This window comes from Parasteatoda tepidariorum, chromosome 6, assembly GCF_043381705.1.
Source record: "Parasteatoda tepidariorum isolate YZ-2023 chromosome 6, CAS_Ptep_4.0, whole genome shotgun sequence".
NCBI classification, from domain to species: Eukaryota; Metazoa; Arthropoda; class Arachnida; order Araneae; family Theridiidae; genus Parasteatoda; species Parasteatoda tepidariorum.
In genome coordinates this window covers 32,782,486-32,806,599 of record NC_092209.1, presented here as the reverse complement: position 1 = coordinate 32,806,599, position 24,114 = coordinate 32,782,486, and the positions used below count along the sequence as shown (strand labels likewise).

The 24,114-nt window shown below is 28.5% G+C and overlaps 3 protein-coding genes across 3 annotated transcripts in view; all 3 read right to left on the bottom strand.

Annotated features, from left to right (window-relative positions):
* The window catches only part of LOC107446333 (adult-specific rigid cuticular protein 15.7-like), a 5,938-nt gene extending 4,535 nt beyond the window's left edge, over positions 1–1,403 (bottom strand). The window contains exon 1 of the mRNA XM_016060949.3: positions 1,362–1,403. Within this exon, the coding sequence (XP_015916435.1) occupies positions 1,362–1,373 (12 nt within the window). The 5' untranslated portion in view covers positions 1,374–1,403. The remainder of the gene's footprint in view (positions 1–1,361) is intronic.
* Positions 1,404–7,391: 5,988 nt separating this feature from the next.
* LOC122271838 (adult-specific rigid cuticular protein 15.7-like) lies at positions 7,392–12,469 on the bottom strand. The gene is made up of 4 exons (XM_043054399.2): positions 12,376–12,469; positions 10,045–10,152; positions 9,340–9,956; positions 7,392–7,596 (listed from the first exon to the last, which is right to left on the bottom strand). The coding sequence occupies exons 1-3, from the start codon at positions 12,385–12,387 to the stop codon at positions 9,363–9,365; spliced, it is 714 nt and encodes a 237-aa protein (XP_042910333.1). The 5' UTR covers positions 12,388–12,469; the 3' UTR covers positions 7,392–7,596; positions 9,340–9,362.
* An 8,559-nt stretch (positions 12,470–21,028) lies between these two features.
* LOC122271839 (adult-specific rigid cuticular protein 15.7-like) lies at positions 21,029–22,848 on the bottom strand. Its single transcript, XM_043054400.2, has 3 exons — positions 22,703–22,848; positions 22,058–22,624; positions 21,029–21,249 (listed from the first exon to the last, which is right to left on the bottom strand). The coding sequence occupies exons 1-2, from the start codon at positions 22,817–22,819 to the stop codon at positions 22,073–22,075; spliced, it is 669 nt and encodes a 222-aa protein (XP_042910334.1). The 5' UTR covers positions 22,820–22,848; the 3' UTR covers positions 21,029–21,249; positions 22,058–22,072.
* Between the last annotated feature and the right edge of the window lie 1,266 nt (positions 22,849–24,114).

Sequence of the window (24,114 nt, the reverse complement as noted above, 5' to 3'; positions counted from 1 at the left end):
CCAAATGCCCAAATTAACAATTGTGTTCTTAAAGAAATTCTATAAAAAGTTTTAAATAAACAACCTACTTCTACAACTGCTTCTTGAAGAACTTGGCTCATTGATTAAAAATATTGCTTTAATTTTACAGTACTAACTTTACTTCTACTTTCATTATTGCTATGATGCATTGGTGAGCGTTAGCGAGCAGGGGGCGAAGCCTCCTAGTACAAAATAATCCTCTTAAGTATTTCTTCAGAAATTTAAAAAAAAAGTCAAAAACCGAAATCTCTTCCATTATTGTAGGATAGTGTAGCAAATAGGATTTAATAAAAAATAACTCCCACACATAGAAATTAGTACTGTGTTCCGGTCACTAATCTCATGAGGCGTAATTATTAAAAAAATACTTTTGGAAATTATTTAAAATTATATGAGCATCAATGATTAGCTATGAAGGAAAAAAACAAACATAGATGTTAATAGCTAAGTGCGAGTATTAAAATGTATAAAAATTTTTATGGATATGATTCAAATCCAGACTATTCTTAACAAAGAGAGCATATACACTGTTTAATTTCTACAACTCCAGTAATAAATTTGTTCTTGATAGTAGCAATTATTTTCATAGATTTACAGCTCAATTTAATTATTTGTGTATTGTTTGGGGTAATTATCCGTTAACCAAGCACAAGTAAGTTCAACTTTTTATTTAAATAATTTAATTTAATTTAATTTTATTTATTTTTGGTCAACGGTCATTTTTTACTCTCAAAAGAATTGACTCTACAAAGGGTAACAGAAAAATACCCTATTAAGATATAATTAATGTGTCAGAAAGTTAATTGCATTTCTGTAAACGAGCTTTTCCCACATAAACTGTTAATTATTTTTTTTCTAGTAGTATAAATATTCTGAGTTCTTAATGGTAGTTTTCAGTAGTATACTTTTTAAAGCATTTTACACACTTTTTCAGTCTTCTTTATATGATGATCAATTAGCCTATAAGTTGTTTATATGAATCTTATCAAACAAAATTTTAAAAAAAATCTTAAATCTTAATTCCTAATTCTTCTAAATCTTAATCAAAATTTAAAAATTAATTACATTAATTGCTTCTCAAACTAAATGTTAATATTTTAAACAACAATTATTTGAAAAATTAATAAAATAGCATTCTAACTTAAGTTAGTATTTTAATGCTTCCTTAAAATCAAAAATATATTGTTCACATTTCATTTATTTAAAAGAAAGACATAATTAGCAATATTGTAATTGTTTTAAAAGTTCAAAAAACACACTTTTTTTTAAATTAAGCTAAGTATTATCATTCAAGGAATTGTAAAAACATTCAAATAGATACTTCATGAGCCTATACATACCTTAGAGATCATCTTGAATCTGACTTATTACCATTAATTAAAACCTAGGCGTATTTATACAAATGCCACAAGGCTATTTCCAATTATTTTTGTGATTTACTTGTTTTTAAAAAATAGCAAGAAAAAATTATGTAGAGCAAAAAGTTTGAAGTTTTAATCCTTGAAATATCTGAATGATAAAGTCTCAAATCGTATTAATTAAAAACACCTATCACCTGATTCAAATTTTAATGAAATTAAAATGCAAATTATACGCCTAGGCAGGAAAACACATGTTTCTGGAAAACATGCCTATCCGTTCCCTACGAGGAAGTTATTTTAATGTGATTAATTAAATGTGAGGAAACTGACCTTACTGGAACAAAAATGATTAAGGTATGTTTTCATATAACACAAAATTAAAGGTAACTGATATTTTATTGAATATTGAAAATGTTTTAATTGGTAAAAGGTGTCATTATGTATTTGCCCTTTATTGCACAACTATACATAATTAGGTTAAGAGTGTTTTGTGAAAACTGTTTCAAAAGTTTAATATGATTACAGAATACTCTTAATTTTATTTTATTGCTGCTCATTTATTTTATTTCATATATTACAAGAACCAAATACCAGGGCACTAAAAGTTCCACCAAAAATATTCAAATGGCAGTAAACAAATTTGTAAAGAAAAATTATCATTAAAATATCTCTGATTTAACAACCACAAAATGTAAACAATTTTTAAAATTTTATAACCGTCGTTGAACAGCCGACTCAATTTTTTGGGTTATTTCTTAACATTGTAGATGTCGGAGTTTTGAGCACATAAGTGTGTAAAAATGTTAAGAAATTAACACAAAGAGGCTCGACCTTTTTCCTTACTAAACTATTAGGCCCATAATTGGCGGATTGTGGCTACTCTCCATATTTTTAGGGTCAAGAATCCAAATCCGTATCGAGAAAACCTTGTTCATATGAAAAAGGCATGTTTTGTTTTATTCTGTTTTGTCTGATTTTGTAATTTGAAATGTCGTCAGTACAAATTAGGAAATTTTGCGTTACTATTATAAATTATTACGACTATATCTTAACCCATTAAAATTCAATCAAAAGTTATCAAGATGATTCTCGGTTTTTTTGCGCTCTGTGCACTTCAATGCTTGAAATGGATAATCAAATCCCAAATTATTCTCTATATTTAAATAAAATAATAAAAATTAAGTAATTGCTACCATAAAAATTTTCATAATACGCTCTTGTATAATACCATATTACAGAAGTATAGATGAGTTAAAATAATAATGCTTTTAATAAAATTAAACTTTAATTTCAGCGTAGATTCACTCTTGTAGCTTGAAGTTAAAAATCTAATTAAATATGAGTACTGTCATAAATCCATTGTTTTTATTCATATCATTTTGCTTTTAGGCACCTAGAGTTATTAGATAAATTTTTGCCGGAATTAAATATTTGAATTTCGTTTCGCGTGAGTTTAATTTAAATTAAATTCCACTAGTGGGCGGCGCCCCCTGCTCGCTAACGCTCGCCAACCCCCGAAAATTGCTACGCAATCTTATATGGTTTCCTTCGCAAACCAAGCTCGCTTCGCTAGCTACTAACATAGGTACATTAGAACTGCACAAAATTCTGAGAATTCAAAACAATCATTCAATTCCATATAACTACTTTTTTTAAAAAAAAAAATTACATCTTTTCAGTAAATACTAAGTCATTAAAATAAATTTGAATTCAAATAAATGACATGTAATTCATTAAACCTATTAGAAATGTGCTATAGTACAAAATCTTAAAGCGTAACAGCACGACTGAAACTCATTTTTCAATGAATAACTAATAACAATAATAAAACAAATAAATTCGTGATATAAATCAAAAATCTTCAAATTCGTAACATATAAATTCGTGAAAAAAAGCGCTTTCGACAAAATACTAAAATAGAGATCTATCGACAAAGACTACTCACTTCTGCCTAGCTTAAGGTTATTTCAGTTTCCGTGTTTTAAAAGCGCTATATGTTGAGCCACCTCAGCTAGACTTGGCATGTGCCATTTTTAGCGGCAATCATTGGTCGATTTTCTAGCGTTGCCATTCGGGGAGTAGTAATGAGGCTTTTTTTGCTGCCGTGTAGGATAAAACCTGATATATATATATATATACAGTCAATTCGCTATAACTCGAAGTACGATAACTCGAATATTACTATAACTCGATTTTTTTATGAGGTCCCGACCCTTTTATCTTCAATTTCATGTTAATTATTCTCGATTACTCGAATTTTACTCCCTTTAACTCGATTTTTTTTGGATCTTTTAAAGCAAGAAAAAAAACCTAGGAGCTGATATCTTGCCCCTTCCTTTGCAACACACACACAATGTCTTTCGCACTCTTCATGGAGAAGCTAAAGCTGTCCCTCTTGAAGTATGTGAACAGTGGTTAAATGAAACGTTACCAAATTTACTTCAAGGATACAGTTAAAATGATGTTTTCAATATTGATGAAATGGGTTTATTTTTTAAATGTCTTCCAAATAAGACTATGATGTTTAAGGATGAAAACTGCTCAGGGGGTAAAATGAGCAAGGAACGTTTGACTGTCCTAGTTGGAGGAAATGCGTCTGGGACAGAGAAATTGCCCTTACTTGTTATCGGAAAATACCGAAATCCCCGATGTTTCAAGAATGTAAAAACGTATCCTTTGGATTACAAGTCTAACAAAAAGTTTTGGATGACATCAGTTTTATTTGAAGACTATGTAAGAAAATTGGATCGGAAATTCTTCGCTAAAAAAAGAAAAGTGATACTCTTTATGGATAAATGCACAGCGCATAGTGATCTACCTAATTTGAAAGCAGTAAACTTGCAGTTTCTCCCGCCAAACACAACAGCAAAGTTGCAGCCGATGGACCAGGGTATCATAAAGTGCTTCAAACAGTCTTATCGTAAATGGCTTGTCAGAAAAATGATCTTAAATATTGTAAGCATTTAGAAGATTTGTAATTAATAAGCATTAATTAAATAATCCGACAATATTTTGAAAGTCCAAAACCGAAACTAACGGTAAGTCGAACTTCCGATATGTCGAAGTTTTTCGTCAGTCCTATCAGATTCGAGTTATCGCGAATTCACTGTATATATATATATATATATATTTTTTTTTTTCGTTTGGATGGTTTGTCTTTTTAAGTTAATACGGGACCCACAATCTCGTAGGGCAGTTGTCATTGGTCTCCTTCTTTACATGTTTTAATACCAGATTTTTCATACCAGACCGCACTGTTGGATTAGCTTATCTAGATTACACATTATTTCTTATTTTTGGCGCCAGCATAAACGATTCCAGCTTCTAATGGCATTGATCTCAATAATAATTTAAAATGATAAACATATGATCGATTCAATATACCAGCTGGATTGTATTTTAAGTAAAACTTAAGTGGTTTTCAGGAATTTCGTTTATCTACCAGTTTGAGACTTTCAATTGCTTTGTGTGTATTCAACAAATTTTATAAAAAAAAAAACATTTCAGAAAAAAGTGTCTCTAAAGTTTAAATAATAAATAGTAAGTGCATTTGAGTGTTCAGGCAATTCTAACTGTGTTTTAGTGTTTTATAAATTCCTCTTTAAATTTAACCCATAAGAATATCTTTTGCATTTTTTTAAAAACATGTATTTAGTAGATAGTCTTGGAAAGGTCTTTTTTTAATAGAATCTCTTTATATATTTGTTTGTAATCTTCTTATTTGATCATATAACATATCCTTTCAGTATTAAATTACAAATGAAATGAATGAAATAAATATTTTTATTATTATAAATCTATATGACTTAATATAGCCTCTTATAAATTCTCTTTTTCATCCATGTTTTAAAAGATAATGACCTTGTTTTTTTTTGATATGATTGAAACGTGTCCAAGCTGTTCTAAGTGGCTTAGGGCCAAATATCGATATGCTTCGTGTTTATAATTTCTTATGAAAAGCACTGAGAAACCAGGGAAGTGCCTATGTACGATGACTGGAACTCTTGGAGGGTTTACTTGGAGGGTTACTTGGAGGGTTTACGCCATTACTTTACAAAAGAGATAGGTGTTATAAATTTCAGTAGTACGATGACTGGAACTCTTGGAGGGTTTACTTACTTTACAAAAGAGATAGGCGTTATAAATTTCAGTAGTCATCAGTATCTTATAAATTTCAGTAGTCATCAGTATCATATGCAACCCGTTCACACAGCTCCAGTCAATTCATTCAATATTGATATCAGTATCATACGCAACCCGTTCATTAAAAGTAGACAATTTATTTAATGAAGTCATCAGTATCATATGCAACTCGTTAATTCAATGCAGTCAAATCATTCAATGTAGTCAATTCATTCAATGTATAGCCATCAGTGTCTTATGCAACCCGTTCACTTTCTGCAACTTCCTTCCTATTGATCTTTTATAGGACTAGATATAAAGCCTGAAAAATCTCTGGAACGGTTTTGATGTGGTGATTACTGTACAGTTTCCTCTTTTCAGCAATAAGTTAAAGTAAAGAAGGGGTTATGATTGTTTGTACAGCATTTCATGATTCCATTGTTTCAGTTCTTCTTCACTGATGAATATCTACCACGTTTTGGCACCCCTTGTTGCTCAGTTTTACTCATCATTTTGCTATTGCTCTGTAATTCCAAGTCGATTATCAGCAAGATTCTTGAAAACGCTGATGGCATCATGTTGTACTATATAATTTTTGGCACATACCACTCTTTAACCTACTGTTTCGTTTCTGTTTCGAAAATATTTTGACAACACAATATGTTCTTCTCCTTAACGCACAAGTTCGTGACATTTAAAGGGTTTTCTTTTGAGATAAGATTGGTATAGAACTGACATTTAAGGGACAAATGGCTTGCGTGATATCACTTGGATCCATTTTATAACGTCTCTGTATCAATGTTGACACTTTTAAGGGCGACGAACGTTTTCAAAAATGTCACTTTTTATTAAGAAAGATTAGCTGCCTTTCAACGCATAATTTAAAATATAAAACATTACTCAAATCTTTTGATTTTTTCCACTTTAAAAAGACACAGCTTCAACCGATAAATGAAATATTTAAAATTCTAATTAGTTGTTCTTTTTTTGAAATTTAAATTTTCATTAATTATTTTTCAAAACTATATTTTTATGATTGAGTGAAAAGTTCAACTAAGCTACTTAAATGAGGGAAATAAATCTTTTTACTCATAATTTTTCGTTCCACAATTTAGACAAACGATACTTTATTTTCTACTGAAAAATTTAAATATTTGATAAATTTTAGTCTTCTGTTCCTATGCGAATTTTAGGTGAAATATTATAGGTTAAAAAAACAAATTTAAAAATCATTAAATCTCGTAATAAGTTTCAAATGGATAAATTTTAAGTTTAGCAGACTATATTAAAATTTTGCTTACGGCGCTTGATATGATAAAGCCCGCCATTTTGGTTAACGAGTTATACCAGCCGTAAGCAAAACGTTAATACACTTTTAAGATATCATGTGTGTAAGCAAGTAACTACAGAAACAAAAACAAAAAAAAACTAATTTAATTTTTTTCTACAAAATTTACAAAATATAAGAAATTTACAACAGTTAATATTAATTTCAAGTCCAGCCAATTTAATGTGAAAAATTAGAAGAAATGAACTATATTTTGGGTTCTAAATATGTTCCAAAAAATAGTCGCTCAACCCCTTAAACTTTTAACTCTATATCATAACCGTCTGATGTTTCCACGATTTTTAACATTTTCATAAAATTCTTAAACAAATGACAAGTTTCTCTTCTTTGAATTAATTATTATTGGATAATAATTATTATTAAATTATTATAAATTAATTTATTATTATTAATTTATCATTATTATTTTATTATTATTATTAATTTATTATTATTACTTGATCTAAAACAATAAAAAAATTGAGAAATATCGGTGACGCTTAATTTTTCAATAATCAGTTTGCGTTTGTGTAGGCAATAAAAAATGATTCCTAAATTGGTAAAAATAAGTAATAAATAATTTATTTACAAAATACAATAATGTAACAAATATGTTGACAAAATTATGCAGGTTGGATGTGATCAGAAATTAATTATAATAGAGTCCATTTAGCAGAATATAGAATGGAGTAATAATTTTGAAACAGAAGTTTGGCTTCATTTGTTGGAAATGTGTTCTCATTTTTTCTGCTTTATCATGGTGACCTATTAAAATGGGAAATGAAAAGAAAAAATAAACTAAATTGCAATGATTTTATAAATAAAGCAATATCTTTTAGTTTTCAAAGGTAAATGAGCATAGACAAATTAATTATGATGCAAAACATTTATTACAACTCGTAATCGGTTTTAATATAATTCTCCTATTCCATTGTAATCTGTAAAAATGTATATAGCACAAAATTTTAAGTGATTTAAAATTTTTCCGAAAACAAATAAAGGAGAACTATATTAACATATTTACCAAATTACGAGTAGTAATAACTAAGGATTCAAATCAAATTATAGTACTTAAGAATTCAATGTTATTGGTGGTACGCCAGTACCAACCTGATTCGAGAAAACCGTGAATATGTAGAAATAAAGAAAACTATATGTTTTCTCCTAAATGAACTAAATTAACATAATAACCCTCTTCAACTGAGAAAGTTAAAGGAGTTTAAAAATTGTAAAACATCAGTAATTTTGAATGAAATATATTTATAACTTATCTCAAATTAATATGGTCGATCAGATTTGAGATCAGAAATCACAAATAAAACATGGATTTTGTTCAACTGCTGTGCTACAGATTTCATATATCTATACTCGACATATGAAGCAATGTATAAAATTTTCTAGAGATTTTGAATGGAGTATAAAGGAAAGTTTTTTATAGCTTCCCGGTGATGCTACACTGAGAAAAAAAGTATCGTCAGAACTACCAGAATATGTTAAAATTTGCTATTTTACTCGGTTAAATTTATTTTTCAGTTTTGTATTTTTCATAAAATGCTTGGTAATAAGAGCTATGATTTCAAAAACTAGAATTTCGGGTAAACTGTTACCACCAAACGGAAAAATTAGCTCATAAATGGTTTGCCGTATAGTTAGGTTTTAATAACCAGAATTATGTTAACTAGAAATTAAGTCAACACTACGCATTACAGTAATTTTACCAAAATATTTTCCGCCAATTAAATTTTCCACAAACTGGCGTCAATAGAAATTTTTTTTTAAAACTACACAGTTATTCATCTTCAAATAAAAATAGCATGGAGAATGTCTTCACCTAGTTTTGTGTGTTTTCTAAATTGATAATAGTCAAAAGCATCAGATCCTTATTTTATCTTCCTACCAGGTCTTATTAAACTTACCCTTATCTACCATAGTAATCATGAAGTTTTTCATTTAAGTCTAAAGCAAGTATTTCGAAAGAAAATATTTTACAGCACAGATAAGTTTATAATAATAAAATAAAAAAAAAACTAACACAAACATGTGTGGCAAATCGCGTTCAATTTCCGGTTCTTCGCAACTAAAGCGATAACTATAGCATTAAAATTTGTCATTAGAATATTATATAAAAATTATGTCTTCCAAGATGTAGCAATCGTGGGCCTAAAACAATATGCGATAAAAATAGCATTAAAATAAAGAAGATCACAGTGGGACAATTATTTGTTAAAATATAAGCGAAACTAAAAAGTTTTATGAATGAAAAATTATTTAAAAAATACATTAGTCTTTAAACTCTCTTATATGTAATATTACGGTAAAGCATAGTAATTAAATAAATTAAATGATTAGAATGCATGCATCGATGCCTTTTTAGTTATGCATTGCTTGTTAGTGCATGCAAATTTGTTTTTTTTATATAAATTTCATGCAATCATTTCATAAATTTCTTTTTTAATTAAAACTTCTGATAAAAATGGTTCAAATAAAGTGAACTAATTTACAACCAACCTTTAAAATTCTAAGATAAGTTTTTAATAATGTGCTCCATGTCCTAAAAGAGCACCATGCCCAAGACCAACACCATATCCAAGACCGGCTCCATGTCCAAGACCAACTCCATGTCCGAGACCTACTCCATATCCGAGACCAACTCCATGTCCCAGAGCAACTCCGTGTCCAAGACCTGCACCATATCCAAGACCTGCTTCATGTCCAAGACCTGCACCATATCCAAGACCTGCACCATATCCAAGACCAGCACCATATCCAAGACTTGCTCCATGTCCAAGACCAGCACCATATCCAAGACCATGAGCAGGAGCGACGACAGCAGCATGTCCAACTACGGCAGGTGCTGCGTGGGCGATATCGGCAGGAGCTGCGTATGGACTAGCTATGACGGCAGCTGCTGGTGCACTGTGAGCGGTACCTGGTTCGTTGGTCTTGACAACAGCTCTGAATCCATGTCCATCAGCAACGTATTCAACCTTTCTTGCTCGTCCATCGATGTCAGCGAGAGTGTATGATCCCTTCTTGTTTCCATGAGCATCTCCTACTTCAGATCTGGAGTTGGTGGCTCCTTTGCCATCTTTGATGTCGTATGCAAATGCATAGTTGCCATGGCCCTAATGTATTGTAATTCATATGTTAGACTCTGATAAAGATATTTTTGTTTCAAAAGAATTAGATCAGAAACAGTAAATGTATTCTTACATCTTGAACTTGATTTCTTGCACTGATGCCAGTATTGACTAGATGTCCATGTCCAGCGAGGAGAACGCTGGCATTAGCTGCGGCAAAGACAGCGAAAATGATGGATACCTAAATAAATAGTTTCACTCTTTTATATTTTACTTACAAGAACTAATTATAAAATTATTTAACGTTTCTAATGTTTGTGAATCTATAGAAATTTTTAAAAGAACTTTATTAAATTAAAATGAGTATTTGCACGTTTCTTTTAAAATTGTGTATTCAGAAAAAGTACGTTTATTTGTCTGATTTCGTAACTTAAAATATTGTCTGCACTAGTAAATTAGCATATTTGAGGTCACTACTTCGAACCGTTAAGAATGAGCTCTGAAACGTGAAGATCCGATCATTAGATCAAAAAAAAAATTTTTATTATCCTACTTTCAACGAAAACATAAATTTTCGACTAGAATCAAGTCTATTCACGTTAAAAACTTTGTAAACGAAAGAATAACGTACAAATACATGATATTGAGAAAAAAAACTATCTATATTCTTTCAGAAAAAAATTCCTCCGATATAGATTTAAATTTAAATTTTAATCCGTAAATACTATATATAAAATCATACAACTCCTTGGTCTTAGTTAAGAATAGATGTTATTTTTATAGATGTGCAAAAAAGATACCTTAATTCCAAGGGTTATATAATATATATTGTTAATAATTTATGTGATGTAGTTTCTAGTAATTTATATAATGTAGTACCATTCAATTCATTATCTCAATTTAAAAGTATTTAGTTATTGTTCGTAAAGTTTAAATTATGACATTTGGGATTTAAATGTGACACAAATTTTAAATTATTACTGAAGTATCTTTCAAAGTTACTTGCCTCTTTGTGATTTCAAGTTCCACTTATGAATAATTTGAATAAAAATATTTTATTTATAAAATCCGAATGTCATCCATGTCATAAAAAAAAACATTAATTTGTTAAACAAAATAATATTCGTTGATTGTAACCCGTGGTTAAAGCACTGCTTTCTGCTATTTTAATGTTCAATTGTTCATATTAATTTTAATAATTTGTTTAACTTATACACATTAATTTGTACCCTCCTTTTTTATGCCAGTTTCAATCTAACAATCTTTCAATCTAACATTAAAAATATTTAATTATTATGCCTTAAATTTATAAACTACGCTGAAAAAAAAGTATAGTAAAAACTACAAGAATATGGTAAAATATACCTTGTTTCTGGCTGTGTGAGAACATCAAAAATCTCGGTAACTTCTACCGAGGGAATAATTTTGGTAAAATTAGCAATATATAAAATGGTTTTATATGAAATTTGGATGTTATGAAATTTTGTAATTTTATCATGATACCTTAGAGCATGACATAAAAACCTTTTTTAAATTAAATTTACTTTTCGGTTAACTATTTGTATTTTTCACTGAATGAATAACGAATTAATGGCGATAAGAACTATTATTTAACAGACTAGAAAGTTCTATAAACCTACACCATGGAAATAGCAAAATTATCAAGTGATTATTTTAAATATAATATATTTCGGATATATTACCAAGAATTAAGATTTCATTTTACCAAAATATCCTTACGCTAATTTTGTCAGAATTCTTTACTTCATATAATTTTTGTGATTAAAATGTGAAACTTATTTAGATTTTAAAGCATTCTAGAAATATCTCTTAAATTTGTCCTCTTTTTCATGATTTCACCTTTTTCATATAAATAATTATACTTAGAACAAAATTTGCATAGGATATTACATTTATTATAGGCAATTAATTATAAACTATGTATTTAGGAAGGATAAATGTTTTAAAACTATCTGTTTTACATAATTCTATGTAACACTATGCTTTTATTAATAGGAATAAGTATATCTCTATAATACTTTTATTTTCATTATAATACCTTTATGTTCCTGAATAATACCTAAAAATTTTAAATTTAGAGTTGGTTAAAAAAAACTATTTTCATAGTTCATGTTAAATCTATTATATGAACATGCAGTTAGCAGAGGTAATGTGCTAATTTTTGAAATAATTCTTCTTATAACAGTTTGAATTTAGCATTTCGCAAGAAATATTTAACTAATACAGCTAAAGTTTTTAGGCTAGCATTTAAAACACAAATTTCAAACTTCCTTAAAATCTAAAAAAAAATTGAAGCAACTTTTAATCTAATTCGATTTCTATTCGTTAATACTGATTGAATCAAGTTAATTCCCAGCATTAAATAATTTTAAAAACGAGTAAATAAAAAAATAGTCAGTTTAATATTTAATCAAATTTTAAAACAAGAATAAGCATTATTTACCTTAGATATCATGTTGAAACTTGTAGAGAATATTTATAATTCTTCAATACTGTCTGTTCACACTTCAGCGTATATATATATGAAAGATACAAGGTCACTTTCAATAAGTTTGGTGAACTACCTGTTTGGAAAAAAGAAGTAGAATAAAAAATAGAATAAAAAGAAGCCGCACCCTTGAGAAGGTCGAAATTTAACTGATAAAATCTTGAAAGGTAGAATAAAATCAAGAAATTAAAAACAATAATAGCCTGGTTCAGGTTCTGATAAAAATAAAATAAAAAAAATTATGTGTAACATTACGGAAGTGGATTTTGGGTGTATATCTTTCGATTCTTTGTGGGAAAGGTATTGAATTGGAATTATTGGAATGTCAGGAAAATGACCTTACTTCAAGTAATTAAACATTCATAAGCGTGTTATAAGACATTGAAACGTAAGTAACTGTCACATTCATTTTAACATAATTGGTTATGGAAATAACAAAAAAGATCCCTGTTATGTTGCAGTCATTTTAAAAAATAATAATAATTTCATGAAGTTAAAAAACTAGGTTAATCTCTTATTTGTTTTATCTTTGATTGTAAAAAAAAAAATGTTAAAGGTGTCGTTAAAATCAGAAAATTGTTGTATGAGCATATTTTTTTCTGTTAATATTACTTTTAAAATCTTGTCATCTTGTAAAATTACTGTAGAAAAATCTATTGTGTTGAGAAAATGCCTTTGAAAAAACGTTGATAATTTTGATTATTATAAACAAATAAAAGAAATTTTGATAATTTTCATTTCATTCAAAAAGACAATTCGAAGTTATACACTCAATTATTAATAATAGAAATGGATTTTCATATTATTACAATCATAGATTCGATTAATTAAAAAACTCAGTCATGTATTATACTTTTCCGTTTAAATGTTTTATTATTTTATAAAATGAACCAGATTAAGACAGTTCCTGTTTATGTGGGAGTCTTTAGTGGGGGGTTGGGGTCGGATGGTGGGTATATGCCCTCCCTCAATGTTTCAGTCACAAAAAAATTTTTTTTTTTAAGTTCCTCAAATGTAAAAATAAGAAAGAGATGAAAATAAATTTTTCTCAGATATCAAGCTATTTTAAGAATTCTTTTCAGTATGTTAGAGAAATTTTGCGTCTTTATTTTATTTTCACCCTCCTAAAAAATTGGACCCCCGTGATGCCCTTGCTTGTGAAACAATTTATATTGTGGAAATAATTTGCGACCTGTGCAAAATTTGAAAGCAAATTTAAATATTTCTTCAAGAAAATATAAATATAGAAGAATTTTTGAAATATTTTAAAATAATTTTTTATCTTTTTCTTACTCTGATTTTTTTAAAAAAAAGAGTTATAATTTATTTGAATTTATATATGGTTGCACACTATCCCTTCATTAAAGAACTTTAGCTTAACTTGTTCGGTACATAAGTTAAATTTCTTCATATACAATCAAAATGAATCAACACTTGTACAGTTCGCTAAAAAGTAAACTACCTTAAGATCTTTTGTTAGATTGTAGTAGTTTTGGCTTACTGACATACAATCTTTATGGTTTAAGAGCCTAAAAAATATGCTGATTATTTAGAGCAGACAATATTTTAAGCTACAAAATCAGACACAAAAATACACTTATATTTTGCTGTTTTTTTCTGAGTTGTTTTCTCTTGACGCCATATGTTAGTTTCAATTTTTGTGCATTTCACCCTGTCTCGAGAATTTTTTAAAGAAATCAGACAATTTTGCCCGCAATTATAAGAATCGTTTACTCAAAGATAATTTCATGCAAAAACTAATTTTTAATAAGGATTTTTATTATTTTATAGTAGTTTAATAACAGTCGAAATAAATTTGAATTTTACACCGTTAAAATTTTCTCGGAAAAATTTCTAAATAACAATTTATTGAATGGTTATTTTACCATATTTAATCAAAACAGTGAAATAATTGTAAATGAAATAGTAATCAAACTGTTAAGTTTGAGAAAAACTGTTTACTAACTGCTTTCACCTAATACGGTTAAACAGCCAGAATTTTATCGTGCCAACTAGAACCACCTAATGAAGCTGCTTAGTTCTTTGCAACTGCGTTCATATTACAGCCGAGCGGGACTAGCCGTCAATCTCATGACCGGCAGAACTGGAGTTCGAGTCCACTACAATAATTTCTCCATTCCCTTCAACACGGTATCTGACACTCTCCAGTGCTCAATACCTTACGAAAAGCCGAGCTCCTATGTCTAGTTAAATAATTAACTTTTTTTATATTTTTGAAAATGATGGCTGTAAACGGTTAAAAAACCATATAGTTTTTTATTCATGGTTTTATAACCATACTTTCTGTAAATGGTTTCAACACCATAAAGGAAAAAAATGTTCTTTATCGTAAACTGTACGGTTAATAGGATGGACAGGCAGCTGCCAGCTATTGTACCATAATTTCAGAATGAAAATGTTAACAGTGTGAGGTACAAGATTATTTATATAATTTTAAGGAATGTTATTTTAAGTGTCTGAATAAAAAAATTGAATAAAAACAGTCGAATAGCTCCGAAAAATCGAATTTTAAATCTACGACTTTATTTACAATTTGATTTCTCAGGAAATATTTGTCCGATTTCATTCAAATTATGTATTTTGAAATGCAAAATTGCATTCTTAAAAATAACTTAAAAATTATGTTCTTGACTATTATTGAATAAAATAGTAACAAATAAAAATAATTACTGAAAATTACTTTTTGCACTGAATTATGTTAGAATAAACGAATTTTAATTGTGGGCAATTTTATTTTATTCGTTTAAAATGCTCAAAAATGTTCAAAATGTTAAAGTAAAATTAACATTAAGGTCTCTGAACTTTCAAGAGCTAACCTGGCCAAACTATTGGGACCATATTTTCTTGATTGTAGCTACCCCCTTCCCTATTCTGAGGGCAAAACGTTTAAAATCATCGAAAAAAGGCATGTTTATTCAGAAAGATTGTGTTTTTGTGTCTGATTTCGTACTAACTACTTAAAATATTTAAGATCAGGTCCTCGAATCATAAAGTTTGAGTCCCAGTACGTGAGAATCCAATCATTAGATCTAAGTTCACTCAACTTGGTCATAGTGCATAATATCATTTATTTAGGAGCAATGTTTTTTTATTTTTTGTTTTTGTTACGTTTAAAAATATTATTAAAAATGTATATCTTCTTCTTCAGTTATTGTATAATAAAACATATACCTATTGAATCTATTGGAAAAATTTTAAGAATTAAAAAGCATTATAGATATTTGTACCTTTTGGTTATTAGAACTGTTGGAAGCATTTTATAAATTGATCATAATTTTAATTCAAACCCATTTCTCTATCTTAAAATATTTTTAAAGAATTATTTTAGTGTTTTGATTTGAAAAGTATTTCCTAAAAGAAAAAGAAGTTTAGTTTAAACAATGTCAAGAAGCATCTAACAGTGAAATGCACTGGTTTGATGTAGGCTCAGAGGTAGCATAAAAAGAAACTGAACTGTAGCTTTTTCACTGAATACTTTATAAAAATAATGTACACAACTGTAATAATGGACCTATTTACTGCACATAGTTATAATAATAATAAAAAAAGAAAACGAACCACCTTGAGTAACTTTTGATCTAATGATTTTACCTTAATGGTTCGAGGGGGGGGGGTGACATCAATTATGCTAATTAAATATGCAGACGATATTTTAAATTACGAAATCAGAGACTTTCTTTGAATAAACATACAATTTCTTACAACGGATTCGGGTTTCGACCCTCCAAGATATGGGGGTAGCCGTATTCTTGGAAATATGGTCCCCCCCCCGAACCAATGTTTGAACCCCTTAACGTTAATTTTACTTTTTGCGTATTTCGCACTATTTCGAGAACTATTTAAGTGAATAGAAAAATTTTTGCACATAATTATGAGATACTTTTATCCAAAGATAAATCCATGTGAAAAATACAAAATTCAAAATTTGAAATCGGTGGAATAGTATCTGAGAAATCGAATTTTAGATTAGATGACTTAAGATAAATTGATATATGATTGAAAAACTTAAGAATTTCAAATTATATAAAGCAAAAAGTTATCTTTCCGCAAATTATCAGAAAATATTAGTTAATTTGGTTTTACATTTACTTTTAACATCATGTCAAATTTAAGATTCATAACTTGAATGGAAAAGCCACAAAATAGGCATAGATTTTCGGTTTTATAAAGAAGTACATTGCTTCATTGTCAATACATAGAATTATTCTGCGTTTGACTCTGAAAAAGGTTTATTATAAAACCTAAGATAAAGAGGTGAATGGGTTCAAGTTCAAGCGATGACAATCGATACGAATTCTACACCCGGATCGCACCGACCTCAGTACTGATGCAAAGTGTCCTCAGTGGTAGACGGATCATGGGTTAGAATTCCCCTCGCGTCGTGTTAACTGTGGTAGGTTTTCAGAGTTTTCCCCTCCATGAGGCAAATGCGGTAGTTCCATTGAAAAATCCTCCACAAAGTCAAAATTTCTCTCTCAATATTTGATCCTGGAGTTTTTTTGTCTACCGGATTGCGGTCAAAATTACAAGGCTACAGAGTTGAACATCGATAATCTTAAACTCAAAATTGTGTCTGCTGTTCAACGACGGTTATAAAGTAAAATAAAATCCTTTTGACATCGGGCTAACCATGCGAGGTTTTCGTTGTTTTCCTTTTCATGTAAACAAATGCGGGTTAATTGTCATGTTATTAAAGCTCTACCCGTCCTCTAGTACTATTACCAATTGATATATGTTTTAAAATATAGTGTGTTGGGTTAGTTGGATTTAAAGGGTTAATGGGTTCTGAAAATCTAATCCTGCGTTACTTTATTGATTTTATTGTTAAAGTATAGCATAAATTATAAAGAAGTTACAGCTTAATATTTTTTATTAATTAAGCCTCAAAAGTTAATGCATAAGCCAATTTTTCAACACTTAATTTTTAAGACCTAGCAGAGTAGGGATGTGAAGTTATATAAAAAAAATTCAGAACGAGTTCTATTCATTAGCTTAATTTTAACGTTTTTTCTAACTGCAGAATTTTAGGGCATTTTATTTTGAATTTATGTTTTTAATGTTAGATTAAACCATTTAAAAAAAAGAAAAGATTTTTTTAATAGACACGATAACTTCTCAACCAGCAGTTTCTATGAAGTAAATTCTTTTAAAAATAGCTTTAAAGCTCTTATACGATTACTGAAAATGTATTATGTAATTTAAATTGTTATCATACATTTTTTGTGGAGGAATGGAAGCATTTAAAAAATTAGAGATAGCAGTTAATAAATCAATGAGTTTGCTTAATGCGCAAGAATAAGAACAAAATAAGACGGCAAGAAAAAGACCGCTCATGATTACTTTTGAACTAATGATCGGAACTTCAAGTTCTAGGATTTAATTTTGACGGTTTATAGAGGTGATCTAAAATATACTTATAAATAAGCGCAGACCATAACTCAAGTTACAAAATCCGACGCAAAAGCATACTTTCACTGAATAAACATACCTTTTTTTCCGCTGGATTTGCATTTCAGGTAGCCGCAATTTGGGAACAATGGTCACAAATAATTGTTTGATCAGGAGAACTGTTTAAAGTTTGGACCCCTTAATAATAATTTTACGTTCTGCGTATTTCGCTGTATCTGGAGAACTTTTAAAGCTTACAGAAATTTTTTGCTCACAGCTATAAAAACGGACCACCCTGAATAACTTTTGATCTAAGGATCGGATCTTCACATTCGAGGACTCAATCTTAATGACTCAAAGGGGTGATTTTAAATATAATAATTAATAAAAGTAGACGATTTTTTAAGTTACGATATCAGACACTAAAAGGTACTTTTTTAAAAATATAAATAAAAAAAATTTCCCGATGAATTCGGATATCTGATCCCCAAGGAAAAGGGGTTAGTCACAATCTGGGAAATATGGTCCAAATAGTTTGGTCCAGAAAGCCCCCCAAAGTTTGGATCCCTTCATGTTCATTTTACCTTTTGCGTATTTTACTATATTTCGACAAATGTTTGCATATAAATATAAATTTTGTTTAACCAAAGATTTTGTTAACCACGCAAAAGATAATTTTCACTAAATATTTCTATTTTATTTTGCAAGGAGAATTTGCAAGATATAAAATTTCTTACATCATTTTAAAGAATTTAATTTTGCATGGGAAAATACATATTATGTGTAAAATAGGTATCCGGAATCGAAATTTTATAAAAGTTGTTCTTTTAAAACTCGATAAATATTTAGAAAATAAATCTAGATTCTTTGTGCACTTTATCTAATTATCTTCTAATGTGCAATTTATCTTTGTACAATTTATCTCATTTTTTTCAACTCGATTTGACTTTTTTAAAAGTATTAACGTTACATTCATGCAGTGCTAATACTCAAAAGTAATGCTAGTTTTTAAAATATTAATTAGCTAACCTTTTGAAAAAGAACAAATAATAATTATATGTATAAACGCTATACATACAGAGTTGAATGGCTGGATTTTAAGTATGAATAATTTCAAAATTATTACATGTATTCATTACAATTATTGATACACGAATTTGAAGAAAAATAAGCTAAGGTTTTGCTTTCATTTGTAAATGTTTGATGTGTCAATTTTTCGTTATACGATAAACTTAAAATCTGTAAATTGTTTTCAGGACATTTGGTAGTTTTTCACTATTAAGGATTTCTACTATAAATAAAGGATTCTAAATTATTGCAGTAACTATGGTTCAAAAAGAGCATTTTCAATGTTAGGATGAAAAGGTGATTAACCTCTGATCAGATGAAAACCATCAATACATTTGATATCTTGATTGGGTTGCCTTAAAGATATTGCTTTTTAAACTATCGATGCCGGACATTTACCGGACAATACAAGATCATTAATCGATGCCGGACAATACAAGAACATTATTTGAACAGCATTAGAAACTAAATTGACCACGTGAAACAACGGAATGTTAGTAAGCAATACTGACAAGATATTTGTCGTGTATGAAATGGCCATAAAACAAATATTTTTGACTGGAAATTTTTTATGTATGATTTGCTCCAGTTTAGTTTAACGTTTACTGTAGTATGCGCAATAGTTTCTGAAATATTTATATCTAAAACGTTATAATTTATTTATGCTAGTCTGAATTATTATTAATTTGTAAGCACCAGCATGTATCCTTATAGAAAACAATATAAGTTTAAAACACAAAATATCGGATCTCAAAAATATTAAAAAAGAGCATTGAACATAAGCCATAGTTTGTTTATGATCAAAAGTACTCCGTGCATTATCAAATCGAACAAATGAATTTTATTTTTTCAGCAAACACTTCAATATTTTTAGCGAAAAAAGATTTATTGCGTTTTAGTTTTGATTGTTCTTGTCAAAAAAAAAAAACCAAAACTATTTTTTTTATAAAATGGTATGTTTGACTCACGACCGAATTTTTATGACTGACGGATATGCAATGCAAGGTAAATTTATTACTTAAATGTATGAAGTATTTTCAAGGATTCTTATAAAAAAATTGGCAGAATCTCCGTACTGTATGGCAATGACGTTTCTGGTGAGAAAAAACCCATAATTCTGGTTAATAAAACCGAAATACAACAGTATTTAAATCATTTAATAATTCATTTAATAATTTAATAATACCATTCATTTAATAATTTTTCAGTTCATATGGTAAGGATTTAAAATAAATTCTGCTTTTCAAAATTATAAATTTTTTTTTATCACACCTTTTTAAAACAAAATACAAAACTAAAAAGTAAATTTAACCGAAGAAAGGGTTCTTGTGACATGCTCTAAGATTTCACGATAAAATTTCCAAATCATATCACAATTACTGAAACTGTATTACATATTATATATATATAGTGGGCAATTTTANATATATATATATATATATATATATATATATATATATATATATATATATATATATATATATATATATATATATATATATATATATATATATATATATATATATATATATATATATATATATATATATATATATATATATATATATATATATATATATATATATATATATATATATATATATATATATATATATATATATATATATATATATATATATATATATATATATATATATATATATATATATATATATATATATATATATATATATATATATATATATATATATATATATATATATATATATATATATATATATATATATATATATATATATATATATATATATATATATATATATATATATATATATATATATATATATATATATATATATATATATATATATATGTATATATATATATATATAGAGAGAGAGAGAGAGAGAGAGAGAGAGAGAGATTGTTAACTTAACCAAAATAATTACCAAAGACATCCGTGAAAATTATCGAACTTTTAGGTATTCCCATAGATCCAGAAACACGTTAAATTTTACCTTATTCTGTTAGTTTTGACGATGCTTTTTCACTCACTTTAGTAATGGTTACCGGTCAATAGCAATTCTTTTTGTCTCAATCCAATGTTCAAATTAAAAAATAAGTTTGTGCTTAGACAAAAAAACGAATCAATATAAAAATTGACAAGATATAAAAATAAATAAATATTTATTTACATCATATCACCAATATCACCAGTATCAAGTATGAGACATCCAAATCTTTACAATTTGAGCTTTAACAGGAAGAGAAAATAGTTACATTATAAGAAGAGAATCGAAAGTTGCAATGTTGAAACAGACATTTGATAACTCTTGTAAACAATGCAGCTATTAATCAAGTTGTTCGTATTTCCTCCTCCATTAAAGTGACCTATAAATAAATAAAATTGATAACTATATTGTAAGTAGAAAAAGTTTTGCCAAAATGCTTTATTTCTTCCTTATTTATAATTATTATTGGGAAAGAATTGCGTCTTTATTTAGCTAAAATGCATGCAAATGAATATAATTAGCATAAAATCATTTATCCTTTAGTTATTGAACAAATATTTAAGATATCTGTAAAATTTGAGTAGCTTTATTTTTGGATATGCTATGGAAATTTTAAAAAGGTTTTTAATTTTTTTTATTGGTGAATCATTTGCCACATTTTTGATTATATATTATTTGATTATAATTTATAATCTGGTTATAATTTTGATAACAACATATTTATTTTTATATATTCATATATTTTACTAATTACAAATAGGTATACTGAATGAACAAAGTTTATGATGAGAAATCCCTAAATTATCTGAAAATTGCAGATGTTTTCAAAAGGAGGTAGAACATGCTTTCAGATCAACATCTTTAAATACTTTTATATGTGTGTGTTACAGAAATAAAACTTATCTAGGGTATATGATAAACAAGATTTGCGATAGTAAAAGGAAAATTTTTCGTTTTGTCTTGAAGAATTACTCTTAGCCATTACAATAAAAACTATTGCTTTAATTAGAATAAGTTCAAAATTAGAATTTCAATTGCGAGTCAATTTATAGTGATTGTGCTTAAATAACAGTCGTGCAGTTATCTGTTTTATTAAAGTTATAATCAATATTATTTCATAGTTTTTTTGTGATATAATTAGTATAGAATTAAATATTTAAACATGCATTGGGGAAAATGTATCTTACCTAAGTTATAAACGTTTAGTAATGTCCTCCATAGCCATATCCGAGACCTTTACCAACTCCATAACCTAAAGCAGCACCATATCCGAGAACACCTCCATATCCAAGACCGACTCCATATCCGAGACCAGCACCATATCCAAGGCCTGCACCATATCCAAGACCTGCTCCATGTCCAAGACCTGCTCCATGTCCAAGACCAGCACCATATCCAAGACCTGCTCCATGCCCAAGACCAGCACCATATCCAAGACCATGAGCAGGAGCGATGACAGCAGCGTGTCCTACTACGGCAGGGGCAGCATGTGCGATATCAGCTGGGGCTGCGTATGGACTAGCGATGACAGCAGCAGCTGGTGCACTGTGAGCGGTACCAGGTTCGTTGGTCTTGACAACAGCTCTGAATCCATGTCCATCAGCAACGTATTCAACCTTTCTTGCTCGTCCATCGATGTCAGCGAGAGTGTATGATCCCTTCTTGTTTCCATGAGCATCTCCTACTTCAGATCTGGAGTTGGTGGCTCCTTTGCCATCCTTGATGTCGTAAGCAAAAGCGTAATTTCCATGTCCCTAACAGAATTAAATAAATATTTTAAATTCGAATAAATATATTTATAACAATTAGTTTTATATCAGAAAAATACTTACATCTTGAACTTGTTGTCGTGCACTAACTCCGGTATTGACTAGGTGTCCATGTCCAGCAAGGAGAAGGCTAGCATTGGCTGCGGCCAAGACAGCAAGAAGAATGGATACCTGAAACATTTAGTGGTTTTATAAATAAATATATATATAAGACAAAATTGCGAAAATGTCCTTATATATCAGTATTAGAAGTTAACTCTTCACGTCATTGATTTTTCATGTAGCATTTCGAACAGTACTGATATTTAAAAGATCCATTCACTGAAAAATCGAGGCAGTTTAATAAGAAAAGTAAGCCGTTTTATTTATTGCAATGACAGTGAACACTACTGGATATAGCAGTATCTGCAGGTTATTTTAATACTATTTTTTCTATTTAAGAAAACAAAACACTAACTGGGAAGAAATTACTGAGATCTCAAAACTTGCTTCTTTTGAAAATTAAAAACTGAATATAGAGTACACCACAAAGAACAAAAAGTAAAGATTTTTTCCCTGTAACTTGATAACAGACTTTACTGTATAAGAATTTATTCAAACGAATTAGAATCATTGCAGTAAATAAAACTTGAGATTAAGAAACATTAATTTTTTAAGAATAATTTTTAAAAGTATAATTTTTAAGTGTAATTTACAAATTTAAGGTTTGCAATTATCGCTAGTAAATTGTTTTCAGGGCATTCTCACAAAAATGATGTCTAAAGCTGCACAAAAACGTTTAAATTATTGCAGTAGTTGTAGTTCTAAAAGTGTAGTTTCAACGTTCGGATAATGAGAGATTTACCCCTGATCACATGATAACCAAGATTAACGATTTCTTTGATGGAGTTGCCCCAAAGATATTGCTTTTTAAACTATCGATGTTGGAAACAACACAAGAACAGTATTTGAACAACCGAATGTTAGGAAGGAATACTGACAAGGTGTTTGTCGAATGGCCATATATCGAATATTTTTAACTGGAAATAAACTTGGTATGATTTACTTTAATTTAGTTTAACGTTTACTAAAGCATGTACAATAGTTTCGAAAATATTTATATTTAAAATGTGTTAATTTATTTGTGTTAATTCATTTGTGCTTATCTGAATAATTATTAATTTCTAAGTACCAGCATGGATCCTTATGAGAAACAATGCAGAGAATTTCTGATACAGAGAATTCCGGATGTGAAAAAAACTAAGTAAGAAAGTGCAATGGAGATAAGCCATAGATTGTTTATGATCAAAAGTACGCCGTGCATTTTAGAGTCAAAGCAGAAAATATTATTTTTTCAGTAAATATTAAATTTTTTTCTACCGAGAAAAGATTTATTACATTTTAGTTTTGATTGTTCTCGTCAAAAATATAAAAGAATAAATAACTATTTTTGCTATAAAATGGTATGTTGAACTTACAACCGAATCTTTAAGACT

Coding starts and splice junctions, on each gene's coding strand:
- LOC122271838 (XM_043054399.2), bottom strand. Junction 9,957..10,044: donor CAAGAAATCAAGTTCAAGAT/GTAAGAATACAT, acceptor ACAATACATTAG/GGCCATGGCAACTATGCATT.
- LOC122271839 (XM_043054400.2), bottom strand. CDS start 22,819: ATGTTTCAGGTATCCATTCTTCTTGCTGTCTTGGCCGCAGCCAATGCT. Junction 22,625..22,702: donor CACGACAACAAGTTCAAGAT/GTAAGTATTTTT, acceptor TAATTCTGTTAG/GGACATGGAAATTACGCTTT.